We start from the raw sequence: 27,534 nt of genomic DNA, 5'->3' as shown, positions 1-27,534 counted from the left end.
AATGTAGAAAATTATTCCCGCCTGACTCATTTATCGAGAGATCAAAAAACATTAATGCAATTCTCATAAATTACCAATTTAGAGCAAATACAATCTTGTTTATTATTCATCTACAATTTTCTCCATCTGTGGAACTAAAAGTACTCCACTTTGAGGGACAGCCATAAACATTCACGCAAGTTTTTAGAAAGTAAATTACAAAACTGCAAAACTGTTTACATATCTACAAAGTTCTCACGATTGTTTTTCCCTTTAGTCAAACAATTTTTCCATCCGAATGAAACCATCGACATGCTAAACACGATGTTATGTCGTTATTATTTTTAATAATAATTGCATTCCGTATTTAATACACCATGCAATGTTGAATTGCTTTGTATGTACCTGGAAGCCTTTAAGGTATAATATCCATAAATAATTCTCACAGCCAAAATATTCGCATAGGCATCAATATACATAATGTGATTTAGTGTGCAAAAGCTGAATTTACCAAAAGCATAGAAGCTGAATTCAGCTGTGCAACAGTAGTTAATGCCAAAAATGTCTAAACTTTATGGCACTTAAGACCTGTGCTATGTACGGCATTTTCATTGTAGAACATCAAGTATATCGCTGCAATGAAATTCTAGATGCATAATATCTCGTATTATGTGTGGCAACAATGTATATCGCTGTACTTTGTCGCGTGTTTTAGAATGTATGTAGGTACATAACATATCTCTAACCTGTATAATTTCCAAGATATTATGAACCTTTTTTATGTCCTTTCTATCGGTAAAAAAGGCCCAACCACATAGGGCATAAAATGAGCGAAATATGGGAGGAAAATAGAAATAAACCTTATACTCACACGCACAATCGGATTGTTATATATTGAGACATTGTACCTCGAGGTAGAGTACAGCAGAAATTCCAAATTTGCCTGCTAGCGGCAACATGTTTTGAGATAATAGCGAGTAAATTGTAATAATACATTTATGGGAGAAAATAGAAAGGGAAATTCACGCATCTCACTTCAGCAACTGAGAGGAAGTGAATTTCTGCGGGGTAAAAAAAAGACAACCACAATAATTTCGCATGTTAAGTGATTTTTCTTCTCCACCCATTTCTCAAACAGTATTATACTCTTTTGGGTAATATACCCAGACATTCTCCCGAGCTATTTTCTTTTGAACTTCATCACGAAAAGATTTGTCATAAAAAATATCACGCAATCGATTGAAGATTGAAAAAAAAATGTGTGATGAAATTTCATTTACCACGCACTTTTTAGCAAAATTAGAAAGACAGAATCCAGAGAATCGCTCTTTTGGTGTTATAATGAATCACGGAAGCTGCTTAAAGTACAATTTTCACGTGTACTAACGATTTCTTTTATTCAAAATGTAGATTCGAGTGTTTTATCATTGCCCATGAGTACTGGGAAATAAATCAAATATCAGCCTATTTCTCACTTTATTTCATTGCATTCCTTCTGATAACAATTTCACTTGATATTGGTCCTACAGTACAAAACCAATGACCGTACAAAATGATGTATTGGTTGGAGATCTTTGAATGCATTGTGGCCAAATACCACCAATACGCAAGAATAGCATTGTCCAGAATTTGGGTGAAATCAATGAAATGTAAATTCAGTTTAGGCTTACATACGATTATTTATTATTGAAGAGGAGGATTCAACGAATTAATCCCTTCCTGGTCATTATTTATTCTCTTGTATCGTCGGAGAGTTTACATTATTTCTCAGTTCACCACTGAATCACCGTTGAATCCTATCTCTTTAAAATTTAAATCACATGCCTATTATGTACAAGGCACTTGACGAATTGCATATAAATTAATTCCTTTAATATAGTCCTGTACCACGCGTAGGTATGATGATGTTACGTGCGTGATGTTTACGGATTAAATGGCGAATGAAGGTGACTTGGTGAATAAATAATGTGTCTTAAAACTAATTAGGGTAAAGGTGGTGCGTGTGTCGAAAATGTGGTCGTACTTCCTTCATATTTCTTCAAGCAAAAGGAGTAAATGTGCGAAAGAGATCGCATAATGGATGTATGTAACTACTAATTACACATATATAGTTACCTGAAATACAACCCAACATAGACTATTTAACGAATGCTTTTATTCAAAGCCTAGAAAACATATTTTGTCTAACACGGAAAGTATCTGCCCTAATGTTAAAATTTACATTATGCTACATATATCTAGCTAGGGCTCATTCTCGAAAATATGACAGAAAATTTATTAAATTATCAAATACTTTTTGGGGTTTTCTTGTTCTTGTTCTTGATTTCAAAAAAATAATTCAAAATACAAAAGCCTTTCCTTTTATCATATTCATTAGACTTTTGTGAAAATAAAAAAAATATATATGGAACTTTTATGGACTCAAGGTGTAACTAAGCTCAGTAAAGCTCAGTATAGCTTTTATTAACGATTTAATATGGTCCAATATGTAAAATTTCGAAAATTACCGCCAATATAATGCTAACGCTCTAATAATAAAATTTACATTAAGATTGTTAATTTTTATAAGAGCATTTAAAATGTGTTTTCCCCAAAAAAAAAAATAGAAACCAAAGACCTTTTGGGCAACCCACGTATTCTAATATGCGTTAGGTGCGAGTATGAATGCCACTTTGCTGTCAACCACTTATGAAATTGAAGAGACGGTTACACGGGAGGCGCGATAAGTGATCCATATTGCTATTAAATATGGGATTTTATGGTAATTTTATTCAAGTTCACATCACCCCATTTGACTTATACAGAATGGGTTATGTGTAAAACATTAAAAGTATATTGGACTAAATCAACATTGAAATGATCTACTATAAGAAATCAACATTTTGACTTTATTGTATTAATAACACCACCACTCAATTCAATCATATTGTCATGATATATGTATTTTATGGAACAATATACCCATAAATCCTATACACAAAATACTCATCTATCGTTCCATGATTTAATAAAACAAAAATATTATCTACATAAGCACATAATAACAATTCCAAATACCTGCCCAAATGGGTACTTGGAAAGAAGAGAAGCAATAAAAAAAAATGTTTAAAAAAAATACGAAAACATGCAAGAAAGTTTATCTGACAGGATTATTATGTAAATTACATCAGGAAAAAATATATACATATATCCCAAACTTGTCGCTAAAATGCAAAGAGAATTCTTTTTTTGGCCCAAAAGCAAAAGTACATAAAACTGGAAGGCAATGGTTGGCAGATATTCCAAGAGATTAAACATTTGAACTGTTTTCCTCGTTCGTGGTGGGGAGAATGTTTGCCAAAATTTTCCAAATTTGCATACAATTAAATCCGACAACCACCCTCCGTTGCATTCAAAATGAAACATTATTGAATTACTTTCACAATTTCCTCACATATATACAGTGTCAAATATGAATTAGACAACTTCACCTTAGAGCTGAGTTTTGAGTAATATAATTTTACAATTATTATTTTTGATTAAACATTTCCTCGTACATTGTGTGGAAAAATGATTAAATGCAACAATGTTGTTTTGAAAACTCTTATCTACGTAGCTTTTTTTTAATCTTATTATTCTAAACAAATTCATAAAAAAATATCTTGATGAATTCTTCATGTTTGTGAAAACTATTTTTGCCATAAGTTTTATTTGAACATAAAACTTTCTTTGAAAAGTGATACGAAGCGAAAAACGATTGAATGGAAAAATCTTCTTTGTAACATATTAAATTCTCAAAAACACTTTCAAAATTTTATCTAGATATATATATATGAAAACATTGATAGATATTTGATTTACAGAAACTCCTTTCATCCCTTAGCAAAACTTTCCGACTATCAGTGACTACAATAATGCATTTAACACACCACATTCCAAGAGACATGACATCGAACAAGGAATGTATGTACGTCTTCACCATATATTTGTGTCATTTGTCTCTCTGACAACAAATCGATTTTAATGGACATTGTCGGGGTGCTCTCAAAAGAACAGTGAAAGTTTAATATGTCTCCTAAAAGTTTAATTTATAATAAAATCCATCCATAGATATAAATAAAACGTCAGCAGAATAAAAGAATAAATTAATTAAAAAGAAATGTCAATAGCAATAAACACTTCAAATTCAAGGGTATAATAGATTTTGATTTTTTCACACTTTAAGTTTTTTCGCAATTGAAGCTTGATTTTTGATGAATTAAGACGAAAAATTGATTAAAAATATTGATTAGAATTACTTCTTGAATTTTATTATTCTTGATTAATATTTCATTCACGGAATCACGAAGCGTATATAAATAAAGTTTCTGAACTGAATGAAGGAGGCAACTTCAAATCTGTTTCTTCGAGATTACTCCATTCATCATTACAATCACATCATTTCCCCGTATTTATCAACTCATTCAATTGGGATTAGTGTTATCCACCATGATATCCTAAGCACAACTCGCAGCATAGATAAATCCTTTGATAAGAGAAACAATAGCAGCGTCAGAACGATGATCCCAAACATGTCAGGGAAAGTTGTATATCGGCAGCTTTACAAACCACCATCAAACACAGTGAAGCAATGTCGTGAAAATATCCTATAAAGTTCTCCTTGCAAAAGGAGGGAAAATTCGCAGACTCCAATTTTTGAAGTTTATTTTGTTACTCTATTGCAGTGTGTACGGTAGGTAAGTTAATTTATCTATATATAGGTAGTTACCACGTAATAAAGCAAGTTGCGCTCGTCTTTGTTTGCACATAGAAAACTTTTGTTCAGCAATGCACAGCAAAGAACAGAATTGCAGTCTTTACAAATTTCCCCAAATGTTTGAGGTGAAATTTATTTAATTTTTAGTTAATTTAAATTACTTCAAAAATCCATTTACATTCTAAAAACTTTCGAAATCTCTCAAAAATTTACATCTTTGTATCCACATTTTAATGATTCTTGGATAGAAAATGAATATGTGAAATGCTGTAAAAAAAAACACAACATTAGTGCTCTCCATGTGTGCTTTTTATTGGTTATACAATTTGCATAAGTGAAAGAAATTCAAATTGAAATGCAATGAACAAGTAAAACTAAGAGATTTGATTATCTCGCATCCATTTCAACAGGTTAATTCAATAGATTAATGGAGACTAACACCGTACTGTGCATATTGAAATGTTTTTGGCAATTTATTTGAAGCACGAATGTAAATAAAAGAATCAACGAATCAATTTAATTGAAATTGAAAAATTAACTGAAGTCTAATTAAATACAAAAAAATAAAACATCATAAACTTGAGTAAAGGAAGGCTTATTATGTAAAGTAAACTTATCTTTCTCTCCCTGTCTCTGGTTAGCATATAAGAACAATTTTTAATTAGACAAGAAAATTCACTCAAGAATATGGTGTAAAGCATACACCATGTCCCCAGAGTACACAAGTTCTTGACTCTTTACACACTCTTTATATTCAAGATATATCACAAGAGTTGCCAAATTAAAATTAATCAAATTGCAATGTGAAATACTACAGCCAATGTTCAATTTGTGTTTCAACGTCTCTCAGTACAGCATTTTCCATCAATTGGGAGAATATACACCCCCAGTGACAGAGAAGCAAGTGCTATATGTTTATAAAGAGTTTAGCTTGATTGCATTCTATTATGCGGAATAAATTTTATGGATACAATTTAATATAATTCAAGTTTACTTGCCAAATATGTGTACCTATTATATTTTATATTATAATATTCACAGAATTAATCAAAGCCTATTGTTTTAAAATATATTTAAACTCCTTTTCATTAAAAACTTAAGTATTTTGCGAATGAAAAATATATAAGTAATGCAACTAAATAAAAAGTTATAAACTATGCTAAGGTTTTTAGTCTTAATTCAGAAATTGTTAAAAGAATTACATTTCAACTTTTTTTATAATCACTATGTAGCATTTAACATACATAAAACTCCTATTCGGTTACTCCCGGAAGGTAAAAAAAAATGAAAGAATAGAAAGTAAGACAGTGGTATGGAAATATGTGTGTTTTGTAGGATCGAGATGAGAACGTGATGATAAATTCCCTTTTTTGTCTCTAAAAAAAAACCATATATATGTACATTAGGAGTTCTCACTAGGAGAAAGTCATTGTGATTCTTCGTGGCTTGTCTGTTAAGAAAAAAATGATAAATTTATGATATTTGGATTCTAGCCCGAAAAGAAATCAAAAGTTACGAAAGATAAATAGGACTTTTTAAACATTTTATTTATTCACACCACCTTCTCGTAGGTCGTTTTTCTCAGAAAGATGGTACACAAACAGGTAACGAAAAACAAGAAGGAATTTATTTGTTCATCTAATCTAACTAATTAAGTGTCTCGCCATGGTAGAAAATTATTTATCACATAAAGCAGTTTTTCATTTTGTGAAATTTTCAGGGTGCGTGCGTATATTATGTAAGTATATGATAGAGGAAAAATAAGTGTGTGAGGATGAAAATAAATAAAGTTTGACCTATAGCAATATATCTGTGATGTCAAACTCCTTTAGGATGAATGGCTTTTTTCCGTTTGTGGATTTACCAAATAAGCCCCTCCACACCCCGCAGTCTGAACCATAAGCTGCATCGCGCGTCTCAACAAGGATTTTACCATCTTCCTTTTTGTATTCCCTTCACGTACGCTTATTATGTCGTACGGCGCATTATTGTCACTTTACGCATTCTCACACTCTATGCTCAAGAAGCATTATTTAGATCATGTACCATCAACACAGTGAATTGTTCACAAATTGCCCCGTTTGAAATTCATATCGGTGCTTTGATTGCAATTTGCCTTCCAAACTTAATGCCAAAAAGTCTTATTTGAATATCTCAATGGGTTCAATTAATAAATCAAACAAAATATCATATGGGATGAAAATAATTAATTCATGAGATGCTAAGTGACGGAGTCTCAGAGTAGAGCAAAGTGCTGCCTGAGATTGTTGTTATGTACATACATACAAATATATAGCAAAAAGGCATACCAAGGTATTTTCTATAAGGTCAAAAAATCATGGGAAGTTGAGGAAAAGGGGCATGAAGGAAGAAAATTTCCTCCAATAGTAGATATCCAATTTCCGTTTGTCGTTAAGTTTTCGAAAATTCATTGAAAATTAAATTATTCTCTCACAACAAATTTTCCACTTCCTCTCATATTAAGACGAGCAGTACATAACCCTTTACCTAAACTTTCGACATTCTAAAAGAAAACAGAGAGGAAATTTTCTACAAGATGATATGATAAAAGTCGTAATAATTTCGCATGATAAATGTTGTATGTTGATGCGATTAATCACATTAATGTTTTCACGTACGAGACAAAGAAAGGTAATTAATATTCCACACTCTTAGCACTTCTTGAATCAACCTGATTTGGAGATTTTGTAAATGGTCGGCAATTTGATTAATAATGACGTGAATTTATAATTATATTCAACAAGTTGTTGTTCAGTTGAAAACACATTCTCTGCACGGCCACAAAAATTATTGTATACAAGGTAGAGGCCCGCGTCTAATGAAATTATCACAAATGTGTGAGCCCTGGTGTGTACAAAGAGAGAAAAAATTTGAGAATTTCAACGTCTCATTGTTTATTGAAGTATCTCTGGTAAAAAAGTCATATTTTATTTTCTCCTCACTTTTCGCTGTCTTTCTTTCTCTCATATTTCTGAAATGGGTAAAACAAAAAGCAACACCCATAGTCTTTGTTTTCCTCAACCAGACAGGAATTTAAATTCAAATAGAAATTCTTAGGGAATATACTACAGCAAGGTGGGAACTCAAGAAGAACCAACATAGCAGGACTTATGATGAATTAATCATTTAATCTGCACCTAAATTGCCTTTCTCACAGCGATTTTCTCTGCAATGCTCAAAATAAACTAACCAAGTATTTGAATGAAGTTATGTGGGAGGGAAGCAGCACTGAAATTTCAAAATGATAAATCTCCTAATTTAATCAAATCCTTGTTGCAGTTAAGCAATGTTGCACAATGAATTGATTTTCTTCCACCACTTCAAAATATAGCATTCAATTTGTTGGAACAAATCAAATACTGAGAATACTATTTTTTGGAAAAAAAAATAGATGTAGATAGTTAATTTATTGAAAGCTTTACCTATTTGTGAACAAATGCAGTGCTTTAAAAGGTTATATGAGCTAAAAATATTAATATTTAACTATTGAAATATAACTTAAAATTTTATCTAGTTTAGACATTTTTTTAATAATAAAATTTTATTATAAATCATTAGAATTGTGTTCTGTCAATTGTATATATAAAACCTTTTTTAAGAGTGTTTTTATTTATTTTTCACAAAATTTGCTTGATTTGAAAAATGGAATATATGAATAGGGGAGGGCGGGGCTAATAAAGTCACTTAAGGGTTCGGAAAAAGCCTAAAATATCATATTTCCTAGCTAGATAGAACAAAATGATCTGAGAAAGAGTTGTAGGGCAGTAAAACTAAAGAAATGAGCTGTAAATTTCGCTTCATTTATATGAGAAATATGATATTTTGAGCTTTTTCTAAACCTTTAAGTGACTTTTTTAACCCCGGTCTCCCCTAACTGAAAAATATAATCCATATAATGGGCATTATTCAGCGAAACCCTTTAAAATTATTCAGAAACCCTTTAAATCTTTGAATTTTGTACTGTTTCAAGATTTCAAGCGAATTTCAAGGGTTTCTTGGTCGCTGAATTAGGCCCAATATAAGATATTTTTCTTAAACTGTATTCAGCACTTCAGGTATTAACAAGACCTAATGCAAATAACGATCACTAAAAAGTTTAGAAAAGACATATGGTGAAGAAATCGTAACTATCTTTTGAAATATTGAACTAATATAATACGAAATATGCGATGCAATAACTGTTAAACAAAAAGATATTGAGTAGGGTTTTTTGAGTTAGAAGCGAAAGTAAGATTGAAAATCGAAATCTTTGCTTAACACTATAAAATATTTAGTTCAAAAATAATTTCACTTTCAATTTATTCGTTAAAATTCATAAACTAAGTACCTATCTGTGAAATAAGAGATCTTCACATTTACATGGAAACTCTTGAAAATATTTGTATATCAAATGACAAAAGCTGTCACCAAAAATTTGTTGAATCTTCCCCAATACATTTTGCTTCTTCTCTTCTATGTACAAACAAAACATTCACCTGTATACCATCATTTACCATCTACTCAAAATTCATAGAAAATCACTCTGTCGACATTCATTTATTTTAAAAGTTTGTCTATGGGAAAAAATGTCTATATTGTACCAAAATTTTTCATTCAAGAAACACATGTTCAAAAATTATGAAGTAATTCCATACAAATCACAGACATAATGATAGCTGTGAGACAATGGATGAAGAATGTGTGCGGTAAAAAAACAGGAATGAAAATGGAAAATGACACATTTAACATTTATAATTCTATCATTCTGTTCATCATTTTCATGCGCGCTACGATGAATGTGGTATAAGAAGAAGAAGAAGTGCAAAATGTGCCACTGAAGTACTAACCCATTCAACTATTTGCCAGGGAAATGGTTTTCCGATGGGAAAACCTCCCGCATGCCATTTTCACCATCCGGTGATGATGGCAAATGCAGAGCTACAGTATTTTTCCATTTCCCTTTCAAATATTCTTCACCCTCTAGAAACTAACTGATTAGTTTTAGATGAGGGAAATTTTATGGATTTACTTTGCGGAAATTGTGTCGGCGTATTAAATATCTATGTACAATTTTCCTCTTCAAGTTCATTCCTGCCACCACTGGTATGAGGCATACAACAAATGGATGTTGCATGTGTGTGTGTGTGTGTGTTGAAAAAGAGAGGAAAATGTGAAATTGCTTCACAACAAAATTATTAAATTACATGGTCTGATTCAAGACAAATCTCTTATTTTCTTCAGTTGACTCTTGCACTTTTCCATTGAAACTCTTCAAAATGTAATTCTATGTTGCTAGAAAATGTCGCAACATATGTACTTTTTTTCTATTTCTTCGTAAAGTTAGTAAAATTTGATATCTCATGAGATCTATCACTGCAAATTCGAGAGATCTCTAAACTCATAAACCACACTAAAAGCTTATCTTTTTTTTTTGTTGTATAAAATGGATCAATATAAGACCAATATGGGGTACAGTACATTAACTATCTATAACAGCCATTGGTTTCTCTCAAAGTACCAGCAAACGAGAAAATGCATAAAATTACACAAATTCCCTTTGAGAAAGTGAAATCGAAATATAACACACATCATTTCAGAGATCTATCAGTCTTTTTTTTGCTCATAAAGACATGCCATAAAGAGAGTCACACTACTTGTATTTGCTGAAATAACTCCACGAATTATGCGTTTGTCCCCACTTTGCACAAACAATTATTCAATATAGAAATGTCAATAATTTATCCAGTAAAATGTGTGAGTTTTGTGTGATTTCTTTTTACATTCAAACACACATGTATCATAAAAGAATGTTATTACAGCATTTCACAATAAAGATGAATTTATATGCGAAGCGAATTATGGGGCCATAACTACTACTAATTGTAAAGTGCGGACTGCATAATGGGAAAATTTTGTATTTAAAATTGCGTGTGATGTGTGAGAATATTTACCGTCAATGTGTCAATATAATAAAAAAAAGTCCGGAAAAACAAAAGGTGTATGAAATGTGATTTGGATGTTGCGCATATTTCAAGTGGTATAATATTCATTTAAATTTTATTTAAAGGGACTCTGTCCATGAATGAATTCAGTAATTTAGGATGACTTCATTTTTTTTTGCTGTAAGTTAGTTTACTCTCATACAGTCACGACGGTTTATGATCATTTCGCACACCCTGTTTTTAATTAATATTGAAGAAGCTGTGCAATGAAACACTTCAATCTTTTCCAGTTGAAAATTGAAGGTGAAACTCTGTCACCACACCATCATTAATTTTCTTTTTCACCCTCTCGACACTCACAGAGATCTTCGGCATATAGAAATTGTGTGCACGTGGTAGAACCACACGATAAATTAAAAACGAGAGTAAGGCTACGGAAAAAAAATATCATGAGAAAAATGATTGAAAACACAAACTAATGTGGTATGGATTTTGTGAAAGGAAAAGTGAATAAAACCAAAAAGGGTATATACATATGTATATATTTCCAACCAAACCTCATGGTGTAATAAAAAGCTTGTGGAAATTATATTTATGTGCGAATATACCATGATGAAAAAATCTGATTGAATTCCTTCTCTGTTTACCATCATTCACCATTTCTCGTGAATCATGGCAAGACAACAAAAAATGTGTCTCCACATAACATAAATAAATTACATGTGTGCAGTGATACCATAGAGTGACTTTCATTAAAGTTAATTTTCCTTTATATAGATCATATAAAAGAAATGCAATAAAATACAAAAAGAATAGAGAAAAAAAGTAAATCAACTCTATAAAGTGAAGTCTTCTATATACCTACATCTTATGCTAAATTATTCTATAACTTTAATACCTAGAAACGATTTATTCAAATTAACAAAGCTTCGTTCTTTAAAAAAAATGAAAAAGATTTAAATTAAAATTCTTTATGATTAAGAATATTTATTTAAAGAAACAACACTATGTATAGGTATAGATCTCAACAGACTTCAATAATAAACTACCAAAATTCAATATTTTTTCTCCACTATTACACCTTCAATATTCTTGGTATGTTTTTGACGGGACTTACATAGATTTTATTATTCCATTAGTGGAAGTCCTTTGAGATTTTCGAGTCACAATGCATTCCAGCAATCCACAAATGATTCACACATTAAATGATAACAAGCACTTCCAAGCAATATTCTCTTAACGCTTAACTGGTGAGAAATCCAATCGAAGCATTGTCAGTTTTCCTTTCTCACTGAAATCCCTGTGGGAAAGTACACTTTCCGAATAAATTTGTTCTCATTTTTTTGTTCCACCCTCGCACCCTCAATACAAGTAGCCTATCGCAATATAGCCACCACAGTGTAACTTTCACAGCTTTTGGAATGAAATTTCCGGTGGGTAAAAAAAAAGTTCCTCTCTCACATCTCCTTTATACCCCATACATTCAGAGGATAAATCCAATGTGGAAAAAATATAAATTAGTAATTCAATTTATTGTGTTGCTGAATATTTAAGTGGGTTATGTGATGCATTTAATTCCAATATAACCACCAAGAATAATCTTTATGATAGAGATACTATATAGTATACCTACATTAAAAATATTGTCATTTAACACGTATGATATTTGCAATTGTATGTATGTGGTGTATGTATCTAACGTTGCATCGCAGGATTCACAATTTATTCCATGAATGATTTTATACATGCATATTCAATGAGGAATTACCGATGCAAAAGACATAAAAACATATTGGAGAAAAAATGTTTCAATATCCGGTGAAATATTACCACCGCACATCGTTTGGAAACATGGTGGTTTTTGTGAATAATAATCTGATTTATACATTCGACTTTCAATCACCTTTGAGATCACTTCTGCTTTTTTCTACCCTACTACTATTTTTAATATGTAGGTACATTAAATGTGTCGAAAAGAAACACTTTTGTATTATTTTTCATGAAAATTTATCAAAAATGTAATTCCATGTAAATATATTTATGATATAGACTTGATGAAGAAAATTTCAGGAAACGCCCCTAAGGATAGTGCGGGTTAGTTTTTCTCCCTGGAGTTTCACAAGGTACACAAAAATATACCAAGGCGAGAGAGCAAATGTTATCAACATGATGCAGTCGTTAAAAATTAATAAAAGGAAAGTGATGTCACATTGCGGTACCACAATAAGGAAATGGCCATAAAGTGTCGAATTTATAAAGCTACGAAATTTAGCAGCACTTTCCACCACACCACTAAACTTGTGTGTAAATATTCTAAGATATTATGGTATTTGGGACCAATTTCCTTACTTGTCCACAAACAGTGGTATTCACCTGGACTTGAGTTTCTTCTTATGACCATTATAGTACTTGATGCAGTTTCTTCTTCCCATTATGTACATATGCCGTTGGAATTGCTAACGTAGCGTCTTCGTCAAATAAATAATTAATTCATGAAAGACAGAACATTATTTCTTCAACAAAGTAAAACTACTGTTTTTCTCCCAAAAGATTTTATCCATTCCTGTATGCAAAAACATTATTATTCGGGAAAACAACTGGAAACGCGTAATATTGTAGAAAATTATTCGAAAACCATAGGAAATCGCCAAAAACACACTATTTTATATTGTGAGATCAGTTGAGAAAAGTCGGAACCTTTTTGTATGTATGTCCAAAAATGTAAATATTGATGTCACTTACGTGTTTTTATGTTTTTTAATTCATGAAGTATGTACATATATTGTCAAAAACCATCGACTTAATATTTTCTTCCAAACCGAACTAAACATACTACATATCTTATTGAAGAAAAGAAGCAAAGTAACACATGTTACAGTGAATATCCCTAATCTCGTGAGACTATAAAAAACTTCGAGGGTAGATAAACAGCATTTTTATTGTGACTAAATTATAAAGAAGCAAGGATCGCCAACCAAGCACTACACCCTTCCCTAATATTGTCATCACATTTTTTTTCATACACTTACCGTGTCCGTGGTCTTCGTGGTAAATAAAACGCCGTATATACACGGAAATAAAAGAAAGGAAAGGCGCCGAGAAATTTTTTTTAGAAAAAAAATCTTTAGATACATTTTTCTTAATCTTCCCTTCCGGTTCGTGGAAAAAATAAATGGTATTTTGCAAGTGTCTTGGGATGTGAAAAGGAAGACACTTTTAAAGTAAATATGAGACACACGAAAAGTGATTAAGTTTTCCACTTTCATTGGTGGACACAATAAATCTTTTACGTTATTAATTAGAAGAACTGCGAAGGAAGAATATAGAATTAAAAGAAGTAAATCATAAGAGAGTGGATTTCTTTCCACAAAACTTCATCATATTTTCATCCTTACAACGACATCATTACTCACTTAACCATGAAAATTTCAAACCATGTATATGGTGTATGTATGTAGTCTTAATGAAGAGTTGCATTTTAATAGTTTTATACGATACAACACCTAATTAAGATAGAATTGTATGTGTGTGGCTTGGCACTAAGGGTTCTCCAGAGGTTAGAGGTTGTAGAGCGAAAAGCTGAGAGATGGAGTTCTCTCTTTTAGCTTTTTTTTTATTTTGTATAAAACCATGGCTTTGCTTGGAGGTAAAAATTGTTACTAATTACTTACCATGAAACAAAAATGTGGATGAAAAGAGTGCATATTCAACCATTTAATTTCATTAAATACCTCTGCAATTTGAATGAAATTTCCGTTTCTTCGTTTCCTCGCACCGTGAATTACATTTTAGCATTTTAAGATTTAATTTTTATTCACAAGCCCACCACGAAGAATATGTATATAGCACACTTTCGGTGTGAACGACTTTATGATTTGATTTTATGCAATAAAGGTTACTCAAAAAACTTTGTGAATATTATGCCAAAAAGACTGGGCCCATTTTATCACCACTCTTTATACGCATTTTGTACAACTTTCCTCTAAATGTCGTAACTTTCGCGTGATTTTATAGTATTTTAGTCAATTAAAGATTAAATTCAACACAATTGGTTGAATACTTCAGAAACTGTATCAGAAAATCGTAAAAGAGAAGCGTTTATAAACGACAAGTTGAAAATTAGGTCAAAGAGTCAAGCTGAAATATGACTAATCTTATATTTCTTCACTGCAGATTGGTTTCTTTGGCATACCGTCTAACGGAGAGCTCCTTCGGAGTTGCACCTTCAATCTTAAACTGTAAATATTGCGAATACGCTACTCAATCACGCAGTAGAACCACTTTTTTTTTAATATTGTTCAGATACCTCCACTTGTCCCACTGATCAAGCAGATCAATTATATGTTATTTCTAATGATTGTAAAAGAAAAAAAAAGGCTTGTGAACATTGAGTCTGTATGGTCAGTGGCTAAAGCAAAAACTTGCTTCAATTCTAATTAATTAACTATATATAATTTTCTTGCAATTCAGGAAAAGTTTTGCCACATTATATGCGCAAATTATAACCCACTTGACGATTGCAAATGAATTTCCACTATATATCAACTTCCATTTCAGTTGTACCCGAGAAAAAGGTTTTGAGGGTTTAATACAATTTAACTAAAAAACTTTCATCCCAAGATTGAAAGAAGGGAAGAGTGTTTATTGTGTTTTGTAATTTGTGTGGAGAAATGGAGCAAAAAAAAAGAGAGAAAACCAAGGAATGGCATTGAGAATGCTCCAAAGTGCGATTTCTGGGTCGAGTAAGTGAAAATTGATGGTATAACCATTTTCGTTTATATGAGACGAAATGTGGCAAAAGTTTTCCTCCAACTTCCCTCCCGGAGAAACCATATACTCAAATTAATACACACCATTTTTAGTCTATTGCAGTAGCGAATCAAGAGTGTTATACAGCGAGAGAAGAGTTGAAAAAGACGAAAAAAAGGCATTTTTGGTTTTAAAATGGATTTTTGTAGACAAAAAAGTGGGATGAATACGGGGCCCGGAAAACCTTTTTAAGCAAGAAAAAAAAACAATTTAGTCAAATCAAATTGATTTTTCAAGCTGCCCTATCGAATGAAAAACGTTAGATAGGGTTGATGGTTTATATATACAATACATACATACATACATATATTCTGTGAAACTTTAATTTCTAAACCAAACCATTTGGCAAAATGTTGCTTTTTCATTTTCCCTAGCATCTTTTCTTTTCAAAATTGGTTATCGCGAGCTCTCTCGAGATTTCCGCCATACATATAACACATGCTACATGCTACCACTCACAAGACTCTTTGCTTCTTTACTTCACTTATCTGCACATTCACATCATGTACCCTTATTGCACTTTTTTATACCCCAATCATTTGTAATCTTAATGTTGCACACAGTTATGATATCAATAGCACCAACATATAACAATGAATTTGCGATAATTTACCGTGTATATTAGTGGGAGAAAATGTAATTTATTGATGCGATTTATCCAGTCTTTCAGTACTGAATCATACTCCAAAAGCATTAAAGAAAATAAAAATATAAAACTTTCTTTTTAAATTTATTAAGAAATTAGAGATGTTTTGATTTCCCCCACTATATGATTGCTCAATTAAATTCTTTTAAATTTAAGATATTTATAAAGATTCTCATGGAGCTTTACTCTTGATCAGATAAACATTTATTACACAGTTTAGAAATTCTGTGAAAACTAAGTAACTGAACATATAAGGAGCAAAATTACGAAATAAAGGATAAGAAAAAAAAGGACAAATTAGTTCAATGGGACAATAGGAGAAAAAATGTGCAAGCTATAATTTCCCTTAATTCACAAAATACAAAAGTGTAACTGAGAAGAAATGATGTAGCAAATTCTAATTACAGGCAATTTAAATTCCACAAACCACTTTCATTTCCATACTAAACTCCTGCAAGAATATGTTATATTCAGTAATTATAAGTCCACTCTTTTTCTCAGCACCATTTCAATATACATATCTTATGCAATAATGTAATAATACTTTTCCGGTGGACAGACCAGAAGATTAAGTAGCATAGAAGTTTTTTCTATATAATACTGTCCCCAAGTTATATTCCCTATCTACATAATATAAACTCTCCATCTATTATATATGTTAGTATTTGTAGGATCCTCCCTATCGTTATAATCTTGGATAGTATACAAGAGGATTTGCAATTTTCCCCTCACCCATCTATTTGCATATATTAAGGATGCAATTGGCGAGAAGGCGACACAATATTATGTGATTTGCTGCATGGAGAATAAAGTAAAGAAGAGTGTAAAAAACCCTACCCCACATTAGCACAATTCCTCTCCATTCAACGTCACCTTCCATCATCAGTGCACCTTTTCTCATTTTGCTCTTTCACCTCAATCATGCACCATAATTTGCATTCCATCAATTATGTAAACAATCAAATTCAATGTTAAGGTACTCACGATTCCAATTCATAGCTGGTTGATTCACATTAATGCTGTATAGAGGAAATTTATTTGCTTATCTTGGATGCCAGCTATTTGAGTACAGACGGGAAAAATTTCCTTCCGCAATTTAACCAGGATAAATCGGAAAAAGGATGAAAAATGTTTATCCTTCTTATATGTGAATATTTTAAATATTATTGAATTTCTTCGTCCTCTTTCATATTTCCCATCACATATAAGGCACTTATATTGAATGTTGCATAACGAATGATATGTTGGAGATTCGCAAATAAATTTGGAAGTTTATGTGTAAATACAAAAAAAAATCTGTCCAAGGATTTCCAGATCGTATTGAAGCATTTAAAAAATATAATAAAATAGTATTGGTCAAATTTATTCGTAAAAGACAAATACCTTTTTTTTTTCAATAATCAAAAATTCTTCTTTCTGGCAAAATGAAACTCTACACTCGACTCTACATATGTATAAAACATCATTGATAAAAAAAAAAAAAAAAATTTGTAGTTTGATCAACCTTGAGAAGACTGCAAAGCTATAGACTTTTGATTTGAGGGGTAAATTCAAGTACATAAAGCTCTGTCCAATAAATAAATAATTTCACTCAATTTTCTGACACAAATCTCCCACTTGGCGGGAAAATGCTTCAGGAAAAAAAGGAAGAAATATTAATCTGTGAGTACGATAAGGAAAAGAGAAGACTAGAGAAGAGCATATGATATGAAAGAAAACATCCATAAAATGTGAGAAATGTGAAAATCAGAAAATATATCTATCACAGAATTTAGGATTTACTTTTCTATTGGTATACAAACCTATATAAAGATATAGATATGACATGAAGAAGGAAACGTAACGTGTGTAGAACATATTTTCAAATAACTGTCTCTCGATAAATCTGATTCACTGTTTCTCCTCGTTTGAGATTCCTCACACTCCAATCCTCCCGCGGTATCCCATCTCCGTGGAGTTGTGGAGAAAATGAAAAATATGACAACACTATTTACCCCAAGTCGCCGGAGAAAAGACGAAGTAAGTGCAAGAAATACATGGGCATGAGGTCCGGGAGTCCAGTGTTCGATGAAGAGAGGAGTGCTACTGCTCTTCTTGCCAACATCATAAATTCTATGTAATGTTGAAACTTAAACATGCCAATATTCTATGCCACAACTCTCCCTCATGCCATTGTGGTGATCCTCCCCAATCCACCCACAACAAACCACATTTTACCGCCCAATAATGTACGGATATGAAGTCAATATCGATATACTGAAAATCCATAAAAATATTCCCATCATATTCACCTAATAAAAAATGTCTCTATTGCATTTTTCTATGCCCAATACACCTCTAACTTTTATTTCTATTGTGATTTCAAATGTAATTCCCACCAATAAGGTGGTAATACTTTTCTTTTTTTTAACTATACCTAAGTATTTCTACCTCCGAACGTGATAAGCTCTCAAGTTTATCCCTCATCTTTGTCCATTTATGGATATCCTTTTTTTTCTCCTCGTATTCCCATACCATCCTACATCTTTTCTTTTAGACACTCTTTTGCTCACCATTGAAACTCCATCGTTCCACATTGAAGGAGTAGCCAAGAGATGTTCATAAAGTAATCTTGAATCCAAAAATTCTTGTGAGAACAACTGGAGGAGAAAGTCGAAAGCTCTTCCTAACATATATTGTTCTTTACTTCTTGACACCAATATCCACGTATTCTGTTTATGATATAAGAAGACACTAAGCTTTTCTTCATGTACAAAACCTCTCTTCACAACTTTTCCTTCGCCTTCAAAATCCAATTCCCCATATATAGCACACAACTGACATACCGTGAGTGACAAATGTTCTCTGTTTTCCATTTCATATTCACCCAAGCAGTGTATAACTCTATGTAATAAAAAATATATAGCAGATTGTGCAAGCATGCCAAAAGAATCTTGTGCACTTAGAAATTGAGAAGTTGACGCAAGAATGTGGAATGCACTTTATTTTTAGAACATATATCTCAACTTCATGCCAACACCTTCTATTCGAGGAAGAAAACTTTTGGGGATACCATCCTCTTTGTTTATATACATTTTGGGATCTTTTGGGATGTTGTACGTACACTACTGATGAAAGTTTTAGTTGCCTACATTTGTCATCCTTGAATTTTGTCGTCCAAAAAAGAACTCCAACTTCTCCAAGAAATGTTTTCAATTTTGTATAAAAAGGGAGAAGATCTAAAGAAAATTTTATGACTGGCTAAACACATAATACCTAAAATACAAAATATATTTTTACTGTTATAATAAATTTGAAAGGCATTGTATCTAATAAGTCGTTGTAGAACAGCCACTTACAAGAAGTGTCGCTAAATAATTTATTATTGTTATTTTGAGCGATAGATCTACACCAAACAATGCATCAACATATAATGCATTTTCCAAGCTATATTTACACGATTATCGTCAGTAAACACTTTCACAGACTCCGCTCAATCGTATGCTATCATTACAAACTATTATCACCTGGAGAAGATTCTTATTTACAAAACTTTCACTTTATGCCACAAGCTGAGAAAATACTTGACATAAACTATGCGAATAATTTGCATATTATAATTTTCTTACAAGTGTTTGCAAATGAATATGGGAATGAAAATAATTGAAGTTATCATGTATAAAAAAAAAGTCAATAATTGGAAGTTAGTTCAATAATAATGCACATTGTGATAATTGTTTGTGTAAAAAAACATATTATTTACATACTTTTATATATTTCAGCTTTTTTTGTCGCTCACCTTCAATAGTTGACAAAATATCAACAAGAGCTTTAACCATAAAATTAACCGATGTTCAATTAACCACTCTAATTTGCAAAATCAATGAATGTATGCGGAGAAGAATTTGCAAGTTTAAACAGCTGAATTTTCAATAAAATGAACTAGGTACCAAATAGAATTCCGAAGTGAATTTAAATACGCATATTCTTATTGTTGGATATTCTTTTAGCAAGCATATTCACAAAATGGCAACCACCTTAAAGCTTGGTAACACTCTAATTGGTAATTTCTTCTGTATTAGTATGTACCATTTACCAATCTCCACAAGTCATTTATCACCGCGTAGATTGTGACATCGAAAAATAGGCGATCTCAATTACTTCATCATTAAGCACCACGCATTCACCAACAAATGCATACCACACAAACTTTTTTTAAATCGTTAATTCTGTAATGTGGATTTAATAAAATAAGAGAGAATTTCCTATAATTTACACATTGTTAATGGGCTATTTATTAAATCGATGGAATTTACTAAATATGCATCACTGAAGGAAATTATGCAATTGAAAGGGCACTAAAAGCATGAACAGAAAATTAACTCTTCTCACCCATTTGTTAATACTCAACAACAACAAAAAAAACATAATCCTACCATATTAATTGATATATTGTATGATATGCGTCCACCTTTCGTCTCCCAATTAAATCAATGAAATTCCAATTAAAATTAATTAAATTGTAATCCAAATGGTTAAATGCCTTGTGGAAATGTGCTTTGCCTTTGACAGATTAGGTAACACAATGATCAATAAATTTCAACAAAACACCACACCACATATCTTACATTTGTTGCATAAATTCTCTCGCAGTTTGAGTATTTTCCACCCCATTACATCCCCTGCACCATCTGTGAAATACATCTAAAAAAACATTGGGTTTCCTTTTTCTCACTGAAAATCTAATCAATAGCACAAAAATCGGGATTTTACATAAAATATCATAAATATAATACCCACATGGGGCGGTGAAGATTTTCCTGCTAAAACTCCAAAGAAAGGAATAATAAAAGAAATATATTGCCAAAGGTTACAAACATATATCAAAGAAATTTACGATGGAAAACTTCATGCATATCGAATGCCAATGCACCAGTTGCGAATTAAAGTAACTTCACTTTAAATTCACATGTATGTACACAATTTTTGTAAAAAAAAATACATTTTTATTGCAATCCATCGCATTCATTGAGATAATCTTTGGGAAATGGAGAAAAATTGGCGAAAAATACGACAAACAAAAAAAGTCACAAAAACTAAACATCATACACATCCCCTATCTCTGACTGAGCATTTGATTCACAAATACGCAAACCCTATTTATATCACAGTGCTGTGATTCTTATGACGGCAATGCAACATTGCTATTTCAAAATATTAAGAGTCTGGCTCTTCTGCTTACGCACTTTCTTACTCATTATTTTTGTATTAAAAATGATGGAAAAGAAGTCAGTTAACTAAAAATAAAATACATCGGAGCCTGATAATGCTAATAAATCATGAAAGTATAGAAATTGTGTCAAAAATCACTACATCCTCATGTTAATCCTTTAAAGGTGATTACGGACAAACCAGAAACAACAATAAAGTATTTTCTTTAAAAAAATCAATTCAACATTAATTTCTTAATACATTACATTAGCTGTGACATTTAATTTTATGAAACGATGTGAAATTATTCCGCAAGAACTTTAATTAGAAATCCCAGCACTGCCACCACTGGTCAATCTCCTAATGTCCTTTTTGCAAACCCAGTTGAAAATGTAATTGAAGCAGTGTGGTGTAAAAATAGAGATATAAAACTTGTGGGTTTAAAGTGTGAACAATGCATTTAACCAATTGTGGTCTATCTTCTTCTTTTTTTATAGATTGCAAAATGCGTGGTCTCAGTGTCCTCTTTTCTACATTAATATTTGTGAATTCAACAATAGCTCAGTGCCCATGGCAGAAAGATATACCAGATTTGCAAACATCCTGTCTATGTGCCTACAACCTCGGTCAAGAGCTCTCTGTGCAGTGTGATCAGGTAAAATTGTGAGCAAAAAATATCAGAATTAAAATTTTTTGTGGTAGACTTTTTATAAAATGAGAAACAACAAACATTTTATTTGCAGGTTGAATTTGCCGTACTAGTGGATGCCTTAAATAAATACACCAAAGCGAAACCCATTGATTTGCTTTATGTGAATAATTCAACAGTAGAGTCCTTAGAAGTTAATGTATTTGCCAATTTGCGATTGCACAACATGCAATTGAGTAGCTGTAGGATAAAGAGTATCAAAGAGGGAGCTTTTAACGGGCAGGAGCAGGTGCTGAAAAACCTCAATTTACAGGACAATTTACTCACGGATGTTCCTATGAAGGCATTGAAAGTTCTTGCAATATTAAATTTACTGGATTTATCCAAAAATCAACTTACACATGTACCAGACGATGCCTTCAGTGGTATGACCAAATTATCAACACTCAAGCTGAGTGACAATAATGTGACTTTGGCCCCAAATGCCTTTCGGGGTGTTGAGAGTACGCTTAAAAATTTAAATTTAAAAGGGACACGGCAAAAACGTGTGCCCGATGCTGTACGTGGTCTAAGTAGTCTCGCATTTTTGGATCTATCCCAAAATGGTATACGAGAACTCCCTGGGCCAGGTGGTGTGAGAACATTTGAGGGTCTAGACTCCCTCACAGCACTCAATCTTGAACGAAATCTCATCCAGAATCTGGGTGAAACGGCCTTTTCGGGCATACGACGAACACTTAGCTCACTGAGTCTGCTCAATAATTTGCTGCCAGAATTTCCAGTTGGTGCCATACATTCACTAAAGGAGCTCCGTGTTCTCGACATTGGTTTCAATTTACTCACTCAACTACCGGAGACTGCATTCCGTGGGAATCCCGCGATAACACTCTTGGCACTCGATGGAAATCCACTGCCCACCGTACCAGAAAAAGCACTCGCCCACTTGAATAAAACCCTCCGTGGATTATCACTTGGAGGACGTTTCTTGCATTGCGACTGCAAGATTCGATGGGTGGCCGAATGGATAAGGAATGGAGACTTGCAGGTACAGTGAAATCATAAGTCAATTTTTTCCACATTGTACTCCTTCAGAAATTCCTATTCCTCAAAAGATGGATATTATATATTGACAATTCATGGCACACAGAGAACTCCACAGAAGGATGCATTAAGAAAATTATTTACTTGAAAGCACTAATCGCAAACTTCCCATAGTGAATGTGTTTGCAATTACAGAAATACATTCGCAAAGGATAATGTTTCCATTTCTGTGCACAAGAAAGGAACTTGGATGTAAAAGTTTGTATATTTGCATCCTTGTAGATATTTTCCAAAGAAGGGAATAAAGAAAAATTTTCCAGATCACGAAATAAAAAAATGTCCATTCGTAACAAATTATATATTTTTTCCAATATAAATCGCAAACATTTGTGGCATTTTTTAATTACCAATATTTGTCAACATTTAAAACATTTTAATTAATTTCTCATTGAAACCTCTGAATATTGATGAGATTAATCATTTGATCAATTAATTTAGCGTAACGTCCATAATATTGTGCTGTTTTTATAACTTGTTTTTACTCAATATCCTTCTATTTTACTAGGATTAGAGGATATTATTGTTTTGAAATAGTTACAAAGTTGTACTTAAATAGGTACCTACCTAATATGAATGAAATCAATAAAATAAAACTGTCACAAACCCTTTCAATAAAAAAAGCTTTCACATTTCATTGTTAAATTGACGGAGTTTGTAAAGTGGCTGAAATCTTTTCTCAACAATATCCAAAAAGGATTTCTCGAGGGGAAAAGTTGTTTTTTACATACATATTTGAGAAGAGTATTTCTTCTTGTGACGAATAGGTAACTTCGAGGGAAAGAAATCCCCAATTCTGCGGAACACCAAATCGCTTCAGGGATCGTGGCTTCTATTCAATTCAACCCGATGAACTAACTTGTCCTGAATCAGAAATTGATCTCAATGGTCCGATAGGTGTTGTTGACTCTCTCGTGCCAAAGCTCACTGAAGCTGCATCGTCAACAACCCCATCAGGAACTGTTGAGAGTACAACAAATATTAATCCCCTCACCACACTACCAACTGCGAGTGGTGGTACTGTGATCAGTTCAAGTTCACCATCCCCAACGACAACTGGTGGGACCACGACAAAGACTACAACAATCCATCCGGTAAATCTTTCTTTCAATCTTTTTCATGCATACAAAATTCATCTAAGGCATTGCGGAGAGATTTGCCCTATTGTGGCATTGCGCGCAAAAGTCCCATAGGGCAAACAACAGCACAGCATATGCAAAAGACAATAAATTGCCGCATGAGATTCATTATAATTACTTCCCAAACTTCATTCTCACCCTCACAAATTTTAATGTCCATTCTTTTGTACATTAAACCATACAGAACAAAGCGACCGCAAATAGAAACTCGCCAAATTGGCGCCAACAGAACTCATCGGCACACAAGCAACGACCACCCTTGGTTCTTGGATTTCCGCCACAGCGTGGAACCAAAATTGACGACTCAAACGAGGTTCAAGTGAAAAATGCTTTCAGGTAAGGCTACAATGTCGCCACATTTTTCAAACCACACTTATCCCGCACAACAATGTTCCCCAGCATTCTCACTTGTTAAATAATTCAATTCCTCCCTGGCCATGCCACATTCAACTTTTCATGTACATCTCCATTATAATAGTGCTTTTAAACATTTTAAAACTAAACCCATCCTTTCATCCCCCACATGCCATCACTAAGGCAGAAAAAAACGCAAAGTATAAATTCTACTTGATTACAGACAAGACAGCTCCGTGATTATTCAATGGGATTCAGACACGGCGAATATTTTGGGCTTTCGTGTTGTATATCGTCTCTTTGGCGATAAAAGTTTCAAACAGGGACCACCACTGGAGGCTAGCGAACGTGAATTTAAGATAAAAAACGTACCCTCGCAGGAATGCATTGTGGTGTGCGTTATATCATTGGAGGAGATCAATGTGACACCGGAAAATGTGCCTTACACACAATGCCGAGAAGTGAGGACTGTTTCATCTCAAACATCAAATATGGATAAAATCACCATAGCAGCAAGTGCAGCTATCTGCGGTACAATTATTGTGGCTGTAATTGTCTTCATAGCGGCCAGCAGGTTGGTCTCAATTCTATTAATTTCTCTCACAGTCAAGTGCTTGCCATACATTGCCTACATATACATACATATATCACATTGAGGGATTATGAATATGCTGCTAAAATCAGAGTTAAAAATGAAAATTTTCACATAATGATTAGAAAAAAAAAACAAAATTTCAATAGAACAGTTTTATAGAACCTTTTAAGCACAACAGCTTTCTCCAGGATAATTTTGCTTCTTTTTATGAGAAAGATGATTTTTAGAGCTTTTCTCTGTGGTCTATTCTTCAAAAGCTCAGCTTCTGTGTATCACCCCAAAATGCATTTTGAAGTGCTTCTATAGTATGACACACTTCGCAAGATTATTTCTAAACAAAAGAATCATTTGAGATTTTTTCTTCAAAAGCTCACCCACTGGAAGGGGAATTATGACTTATTAGCAAGGTCTTTTATTGAATTTAATATTACATACTTTTCAAGATTTTGGATTGAAATAAATCTACTTATAAGAGCAATCAGCTATGCTTAAAAAAAGATCTTAGCCTTCATTTTAATCTTAAACTTTATCATAGGAATTTGAAGAGAAAAAAAAACAAAAATTCCAAGAAAATTCTATTTATTTTCAATAGAATCCCAATGCAGAGAAAATTTACATTTCAAATAATTTTTAATCTAATATTTTCAACTCTAATAGTTGCAAGCAAATTAATATATACCGCACTTTAGTTTGCCTAGTTAATACTGTGTTAATGTTTTGGTTGAATTTTCCGCTTTAATTCCTATCGGATCCATTGGTCCAGACGCCGATCACGGAAACTCCAATCGCTTCACTCAACACAGAAGAGCCCACTACCAATTGCGGGTCTCCCCGTGAATTGCTGTGGTCCTACGGCTAGTCCGGGTGGCCCATTGGGCTCCATCGCCACACTGTCTGCCTTCAATAATCACAAGGTAAATCGCAAATTTTCCAATTCTTACGACGATAGTAGTGGCTACTATCGCAAAGTTAAAACATCTGAACTGTGACTATAACATGCTTGTTTGAATGCACATGAGAAATACGGGAATTTTTGATAATAAAATGTATGTTCAATCACTGATTTATATCAATTAATCAGAAAACAATTAGAGGAAATAGTACATAGTGAGAGAACAATATTGAATTACTGTATAACTCTCGTATATACATATATAAAAGACTGTATTATGCATTTAATATTATTATTTTACATATATATTATAAACTTCTCATTGAATTCGTGAAATGAGCGTAAAATCTCTTAATGCTGCTGCTAATTTAGCATGATAAATGTTACATCAAAAAGCAATTTACATGTATTTATTTACTTTTTATCTTATTTATTAGAATTAAACACAAAACCGTAATGAAAACACCCACACGAAACGATATTGTTATTTTTAATTAGAAATATGTTATGTGTTACGGAGAATTTCCTTAGTAGAGTGAAGAGTTGTGTTTTTTTTTCATATAATATATTCCACATTAAAGAAAATGCATCTTACTTTATACAATTCATATATTAAATTTATCTTTTGCTCATAAAGCACACTATAAGGAGGAAGATGCAAACGATGCAAATTCTCGTTTTAACTTTTAATACGACAATTGAATATAACTTCGTCATATGTATGTACAGAAGAATTATTCGCGAGAGACAGACATTTTTGGAGATTTATGGTTTCCCCCAGGGAGACGACCAGCCAGAAGGAGAAATCGCATTATTCCCTCCCTCATTCTGCCTTTCTGTGACACCCCCTTTCTATCACTTTAAAAACGTACCTATGGGATATACATTACATATAATATGGGTTCACAATTGAATTTTTTGGGTGAAAAAAAGAAATTGAGTCCTTCTGTCTGTCTACCTGTCTCGAAATGCTTTACATCTATCACTCTTTTTGTGCTATATAAGGATGCATTCAATTTTTATCAACCAAGGAATGAGATAAAATGCCTTCAATTTAATATTTCTAAAATGCATTTCCTTTACACGTTCCCGCCCCGTCATATATTTTTTTTTATTGGTTTATTGCTTCTCACGGGACAAATAAAATGTTCATATAATACTGTATATAGAATGAAGAACAAGAAGAGAAAGGAAATATCAATATTTCCTCAAGTTTTCCTTTTTATAAAATTTATTTTTCTTGAAGATTCTATTCATGTTATACAATTTTATTATTCTACACAGATAATATTTCTTAATAAATAAAAAGTTACACTGATTAGAGCAACTTCATTATAGAGGTATCGATTTTTAGCATATAATTCTATGGATTTTCCATTGATTAAGGAAACTATAGCAGCACTTTATTGCCATGCAAATTCATTTAATGCGTCACTAATCATAAAACTTTATTATTACTTTGAAAATTCATACTTGGTAAGTTAAATACTCTATGTAATATCGAAT

General features: G+C 32.4%; 2 protein-coding genes across 5 annotated transcripts in view; one reads left to right on the top strand and one right to left on the bottom strand.

Annotated features, from left to right (window-relative positions):
* Positions 1-27,534, bottom strand: part of LOC129789529 (rab3 GTPase-activating protein catalytic subunit) — a 68,666-nt gene that overhangs the window by 33,825 nt on the left and 7,307 nt on the right. The window lies entirely within an intron of this gene.
* LOC129789530 (leucine-rich repeat and fibronectin type III domain-containing protein 1-like protein) overlaps positions 1-27,534 on the top strand; it is a 51,120-nt gene that overhangs the window by 18,267 nt on the left and 5,319 nt on the right. For all 4 annotated transcript variants that reach the window (XM_055826368.1, XM_055826367.1, XM_055826365.1 and 1 more), the window contains exons 2-7: positions 21,799-21,956; positions 22,045-22,995; positions 23,816-24,142; positions 24,372-24,523; positions 24,765-25,115; positions 25,900-26,050. In XM_055826368.1, the coding sequence (XP_055682343.1) occupies positions 21,807-21,956; positions 22,045-22,995; positions 23,816-24,142; positions 24,372-24,523; positions 24,765-25,115; positions 25,900-26,050 (2,082 nt within the window). In that variant the 5' untranslated portion in view covers positions 21,799-21,806. The remainder of the gene's footprint in view (positions 1-21,798; positions 21,957-22,044; positions 22,996-23,815; positions 24,143-24,371; positions 24,524-24,764; positions 25,116-25,899; positions 26,051-27,534) is intronic.

The sequence above is a fragment of the Lutzomyia longipalpis genome, chromosome 2 (genome assembly GCF_024334085.1).
Source record: "Lutzomyia longipalpis isolate SR_M1_2022 chromosome 2, ASM2433408v1".
In the NCBI taxonomy this organism is placed as follows: domain Eukaryota; kingdom Metazoa; phylum Arthropoda; class Insecta; order Diptera; family Psychodidae; genus Lutzomyia; species Lutzomyia longipalpis.
This window is presented reverse-complemented; position numbering and strand designations above follow the sequence as displayed.